This window comes from Danio rerio, chromosome 6 (genome assembly GCF_052040795.2).
Source record: "Danio rerio strain M-AB ecotype USA chromosome 6, GRCz13ab, whole genome shotgun sequence".
Classification (NCBI taxonomy): domain Eukaryota; kingdom Metazoa; phylum Chordata; class Actinopteri; order Cypriniformes; family Danionidae; genus Danio; species Danio rerio.
The window spans coordinates 30,115,302-30,122,398 of record NC_141026.1 but is presented as its reverse complement, the minus strand read 5'-3'; the positions used below and the strand labels follow the sequence as shown (position 1 = coordinate 30,122,398).

Here is a 7,097-nt window from a genome sequence, read left to right as displayed (position 1 = left end):
GGTTGAGCTAAAACGTGTTTAAGTTAAGTTTATTGTTTTAGTTGTACTTAAGAATCGCATTGAAAGAATGCTATTTCAATTATTACACTATTAATAAAATAAAAATCAATTTATTTTATACTTACAATAACTATGTAACACTAATAAAATATTTTGAAGCTCTACTCTATATTGCTTTATACTAAAAATCAATTGAAATAGTGATTTATAGTATACTTTCATGGTTAAGTACAACTTAAGAAAAAGTATACTATTAATTATATTATAGTGTATACTATAAATATAGTATATTTATAGTGTATACTTTTTCCACTGGAAACACCTGGGGCGTTTCTAATATGTTAAATAAACTGATGTGTTGATTTGATGTTTCTTTTTTTAACCCACAAGCATTTACTTTTTAAAAATAAACATGCAATTTAAGAAATGTCCAGTATCCACTTTCTTGGTAATAAGACACTTTTATTGATTTTACTGATTTGGACCGACATGCTAGATTTCTATACAGTGTGAATGGTAAAGCGAGCTCTGAATCAATCAGGCTAGCTCCACTGAGCTAAAACATATACACAGGGAACAGTTGCACCCTTTAAAAGCAGAACTCAACTCACGCACAGACATTCACCCGAGGCTGATGTCCATCACAATGACTACCGGTATTACAGGTACACTAATGATACGAGTCCATTGCACCCTTTTAAAATCAAAACAACTATTCAGAAGAGAACAAGTGAAGAAAAAAACAAATGTAAACAAAACTCATTAGTCATCAATAAATATCCAGCTTGCGAAGTGACATCTTCCAGTGTTTCTGAGAATTAATCAGCACAGACGAATTAGATTTTCCCTTTTGAGCTTCCGAATGTTGTATCAGTGTGGTTCACTGCATTCCAACTTAATGCTAAATACATAGAAATCGCTGTTTCATCATTCTGGTTCTTACATTGTGTGTGTTCATTCATATACGTCACAAATAGCAAGTTCTGACTTGTTTCTGGCATTATGACTGAAGCAACTTTACAAAGAGTTTATCTGTACAGTGACCCTCACGGAGATGTTGGCTACAGTTGACCTCTAAAGTGGTTTCAAGGACAGACATTTGACAGCAATTTTGAAACATTTACAACTTTCTTTCTTGAAAAAGTGCATTAAGGATTCACAAGAAATACATTTGAATTAAACTGATATACTACACAATGTGTGTCCCCCTGGTCAGTGCACTACAGTTTACCGGCCCCAAGGAGCAGCTGTAGACATGAGGGGGTTACCTTACACAAGGCAAACACTATAATGCTGCATAACGCTAACTCTTAAAAGTGAACTATAGTTTTTTTTTGTTGTTTTTTTTTTGGAGGAATGTCCCATCTTTGCATTTCTGGTAATAAAGCCTGTTCAAAAACGACAGCTGATGTATTTACAACAGAATTGGACTGTTTGATGAATCGGTGTGGAGATTGCTGGCGTGCAAATGAATTATTACAATTAATTAAATAGGAAAGAAGCAGGTTTAAATGTGCATGATTTGCTCCTCTGTCAACCTCAAAGCCTAAGTGAAATCGACATTTACAATGTTTATTTTGCTAGCGCACATTGTTAGTTTTAAGGTTAACATTTAATCCATGCAAGTTAATGAAAAAACAAGTTTGTTTTGGTAAACATTTGATCAAAATCTAACCATTTCCCTCTGCTCTTGAATGGCAGTACTTCTTTGATGATGTCAAATTGACAGCTTGGGCAAAATATGCTTAGCCACGCCCCTAAAACCGATAGTTTGCTGAAAGTGAAAGATAAGAGAAAGAGCTCAAAATAAAACCCTGCATCCTACTCAATATTCAGTTTCAGTGTATAAATATTCAGAGAATATTTCATCTTACTGGAATTAAAATCTGCAGCAACTTCTGGTTCATTTAGACTTTAAAGTCTTGTGACACTCTTCGATACATTATAAATGCCCTAATGATTGAGTTACAGAATAAAATAACATTCTTCAGAAGAAAGAGCATCCTTCCTTGCTATCAAGCTGTTTTCCTTCAGCGCGATAAAGAAAAAAGATTAAAAAAATGTGCTGTAAACATTCAATAAGCTGTGCAGTTAAAACATGAACTGTGCATAAACAATTTTTAAAAAGCGATTATGGGAGATCTGAAATGACACTTTAACTCACATAAAACTGAAACAAAAAATTTCAAAATTAATCGATTAAATGAAGTGCGTTGAGTAATCTTGTGCACAGTAGCTAGCAGGATTGAGATGATACTTTAAAAACATGGCTATCATGCAAGTTTGCTGTATTTTGTGGGTCATTTGTGGTTTGAACTGCTCTCTTGCTTTTAATCTAATCCTGCTTTCATGGCTAAATGATCGATTTTCTTTTCAGAATCGGTTTAGTGTTCATCCTTGTATACAAAAATACAAAACAAAAGAAAAAGAATCTACCTTTCAACATTTTTAAAAAGTATACACGTTGGACATAGTCGACGTTTTTGTGGATTTTTGCCCTTCACTTTTCGAATTTTTAGGATTTTTGGCAATTTTGTTACTAAAGTATACTATTTTACATTTGCAAGCGATGTAACACTGATTCCACCCAGATCTACTCAAAGTCAGATGGGAAGGCCAAATATCCAATTTGAAAACACAACTGTAAGCAAACCAAGAGGAAGCAACACAACAAGCACGTGGTGTGTAGATGATGCTGTTCAAATGTGAGTTATTAACAGGAACATCCGCCTTCAGTGGTTGGAGGCTCCTGTGGTTTGTCCAATTTAATGTCGATCACTGAAGAAGCTGTTAAGGAATAAAAACTTCTGTACATGCAACACACATTGAATAATTCAACAGCATAGCACGTAATTAGACAATTTATATCACTGAATTTGCCCAATTATGGAAGAATAAATTCAAAGTAGAACTGCATACCTGTGCATATTGTGGTATAGAGTAATATTTGTTCATATATGGTTTATTTTTAAACAAATAAATAAAAAAAATGGTTGGAAGAATTGTTGTCAATTAAAAAAATATCATAATTTGGAAACACTAAATTTACTTTAAATGGATTATGGAATAAGGTAGTTGAAATAAGCTTAAATATTACATATTGTCTTAAATATTAAGTAATATTACTTAATTAAGTGGAAAGCTTCCAGAGGAAAGGATTTAATCTCTATATATACAGTTGAAGCCAGAATTATTAGCCCCCCTGTTTATTTTTTCCATCAATTTCTTTTTAACGGAGAGAAGATTTTGGGAAGACATTTCTAAGCATAATACTTTTAACAACTTACTTCTAATAACTGATTTTTTTTTATCTTTGCCACAATGACAATAAATAGTATTTTATACTAGATACTTTTTAAGACACTTCTATACAGCTTAAAGTGACATTTAAAGGCTTCACTAGGTTAATTAGGTTAACCAGGTAGGTTAGGATAATTAGGCAAGTTATTGTATAATGATGGCTTGTTCTGTAGATGATCGAAAATATATATAGCTTAAAAGGCCCTAATAATTTTTACCTTAAAATTTTAAATTGCTTTTATTCTAGCCGATATAAAACAAAAAAGATTTCTCCAGAAGAAAAAATATTATCAGACATACTGTAAAAATTTCCTTGCTCTTTTATCATTTGGGAAATGTTTAAAAAAGTAAAACAAAAATCAAAGGGGGGCTAACAATTCTGACTTCAACTGTATGTGTATATAATATGTATGTATATAATAATATAATGGTGCAATAAAATAGTACATTCAGTTTAAAAATTATAACAGTCCTGACCTGCTTAGAATTTCTACCTCAGCTATACAATAGGATGTTGTTTACAAATTCAAGACATGGTTTTAGCTCATTCAATTTGAAAAGCTAAAATGTAATCTCAATTTGATCTGCCTCAATTTAAATAAAACTGTTTTATTCATTCAAGGTTGACATTAGTTGAAGAGAGTAAAAAACCTAGAAGCTTTTTTTTTCTTGCTCTGAATAAAATACATTTTTGAAAGATGATTTTAATTTCAATAAGTATTGATGATGAACCTTTTAAAAATATATTTTCTCATTTTATAGCACAGTATTTCATTCTAAATTTGATCTATAGCCCAATATTTCATTAAAATAATTAATCAAAACATTCCTATTAGTGATTTTATAACTTCAGTGAATCAAATATAAATCTCTTAAGCACAAAGATGTCCATCTTGAAACATGGACACACTAGCTACATCTATATAACCGAATAATTGGATCTACATTATTAGGTACTGAATAAAAATACTATTTATAATTTGTATAATGAAAGTATTAACAATGATAAAATGACTAAAAGACAGCAGATACTTTTCTTCTAAACCTGATAAAGTTCTTCACCTGATGGAAAAGGTGAAATCTGAAGTTAAGCCTGTCTTTTACATCTGATAACAACCTAATTACTTTAGCATTTGCTCACAGATTATGTCACAGTTTAAATAGGATTATCAGCGGGTATCAAACACACTGTCTAAAAGGTCATTGCAGAACTAATAATATTAGGCTAGCACTTGACCTTTCATAATGCTGATAATTTGCTTAATAATATACTTTGATAATCTCCTTCAAATATTGTGGTAATAGTTGAATTTTTGCGTACTACATATCATGTCAAATCTTTATCTCAAGACATATTGATGATGCACTGTATGTTGTTTTTGTGAAATTCAAAAAGAGTTGACTATTTTTTTATGTTAATTGAACAGACAGAATTTATATTTTAGCAAGTAAATGACTTATGTTACAGCTTTTCTCCATTGGTTTGACTCACTTCTTAAAACAGAAATTACATTCTCAAAACTCTAAGATCATTTGGCAAAACAGTGTTACAGTTTAGCACAACACTATAGCTAACTTGCAAAAGCTCATATACCTTGCCCTAAACAGTTTACTCATGTGTCAAAACTAAATTTCCTTCTCATGTAAACAGTCAGTGCCCCCCAAATGTTTCGTCCCTTTAGCATTGTGTAAGCACTGCAAGTCAAAATGTTTAGATGTTTTGTCATTATGGCAAAGGACTACTAAAATATCCCTCATGTCCACCTTACAGTCGTAGCCCAGTCCTTCATTGACAATGGTTACTGTACTGTTTTTGTCTAACAGAATACACTTGTGTATAAAACTGAAAAAAAGAAATAGGATTTTAAGGGTAAGAGTAGCCTCCAAGGTTTGACGTCACACATTGCACTTGTACTGCCAAGGAAATTGTAACCCTTTTTTTATTGTAATGATCAACCACACACAAAGTTACTTCCATATGTCAGAGCAAAAATAATAAATAGCTGTAATAAATTGTAATCAAATGTTCCAAGGACTCACCTACTGTATGGTCTTCTTGGTATTATGGTCTTGACTATGTTTGACAATTGAACAGACTATTGTGCATGTAATGACATTTACAATGAAATGATGCTGACACATTTTGGAGAGAACAACCATTAATTAGACTGAGAATTAACACTCAGTTTAGATCAACAAGATCTATTGACTTGGAAATTGTGCTAAATGTTATCTGCACTTAATCATTTGCAAAGATGCACATAGACATTTGCAATTTGATGAAATGAACGAGAAATTCAATTCTATTGAGAACAATTGCCACGTGGTTAAAAGGTTTGTCCATGTTGTTTTGAGAATGTAATTTCTGTTTCAAGAAACGAGCCAAACCATTATACATACTGTTTATTAAACAAGAAACAAAAATGTGTTTTGTAAGATGTTTGCTATTGAATTTGACAGCTAAATTTCTTCGCTAAGACTTTAACAAAAAATACAAAGCCAAGGTCCATATAAAAATATTTGAACTTATTTTTATGTCAATTTAAAAGTATAACACCACACTGTCTTATTTGTTTGGTTCTATTTGTTAATTTAGAAATGTGAAAATGTGACAATACTGACCCCTTTCAGACAAGAGCAAAAATACAGCTGTAAACTTAAGTGCAGAGTATGGATAGGCTTTACATCCTAATATATATATATACTATACTATAGAAAATAAGCTTATTTAACATCACTGTTTTGCTAAGACTCATTTATTGAAAGTTGACGTACCCCCATCAGAAAAAAGGTAGACTCATACCATCTAGTGCTCATTATCGGAAACACAAAACAGCTACAGTAGGCTAGAATGTTTTGCGAAGGGTTTACTTTACCTTGACATTGGCAACATAACAGAATCTCATTGAATGAACTGTCTAGTGGTGTTTCTGAGAGATTTGTCAATTTTTTTATTTTTATTTGGGGGAGGTCTACATGTTTGTTCAGTCAGACCAGCTGCTGCTCTCACAGCGCTCATTTTTGTATTAATGTACAACTACTACTGAGGATTGTGCGTGCGTAGTTTGTTTAATAACGTCAGCGTAAAAGATTTGTTTAATTAATTTCACAAAATCTGTCATAATAAGCTTCAATTGTACACAAATAAAATCAAACAGGACCAATCAGGATCAGGGAAGATATCATAACATTGCGAAGTACTTGAGGGAAGAAACTTGAGTTGAAGGAAGATGTATCAAAAAGATTCATTTGTAATTGTTACAGACGGACGGACAGATAGATAGATAGATAGATAGATAGATAGATAGATAGATAGATAGATAGATAGATAGATAGATAGATGATAGATAGATAGATAGATAGATAGATAGATAGATAGATAGACAGACAGACAGACAGACAGACAGACAGACAGACAGACAGACAGACAGACAGACAGACAGACAGACAGACAGACAGACAGACAGACAGATAGATAGATAGATAGATAGATAGATAGATAGATAGATAGATAGATAGATAGATAGATAGATAGATAGATAGATAGATAGATAGATAGATATTCAACAGAATTTTCAGTTTTGGATTAAATAAATGTAAATAAATTAAACAGGAACAAAATAATTGGAATTGCAACAACAATTAGGCTACTGTAATGTTTTATCAAAAAAATAAATAAATAAATAAAAATAATATTAATAATGAAAAAATAAATCATCAAACTTATTGTCACCTAATTGGTTGAGGTTATTTTGTCTTTCAACTTTAGAGTCTGATGGCCAGGCAAATTCAAGCAC

At 31.7% G+C, this 7,097-nt stretch overlaps 1 protein-coding gene across 3 annotated transcripts in view; it reads right to left on the bottom strand.

Moving 5' to 3' along the window:
- Positions 1-441: 441 nt before the first annotated feature.
- rab6ba (RAB6B, member RAS oncogene family a) overlaps positions 442-7,097 on the bottom strand; it is a 213,692-nt gene continuing 207,036 nt past the window's right edge. For all 3 annotated transcript variants that reach the window (XM_087255667.1, NM_001034179.1, XM_087255670.1), the window contains 1 exon segment: positions 442-2,778. In XM_087255667.1, coding sequence (XP_087111793.1) covers positions 2,714-2,778 — 65 coding nt within the window. In that variant the 3' untranslated portion in view covers positions 442-2,713.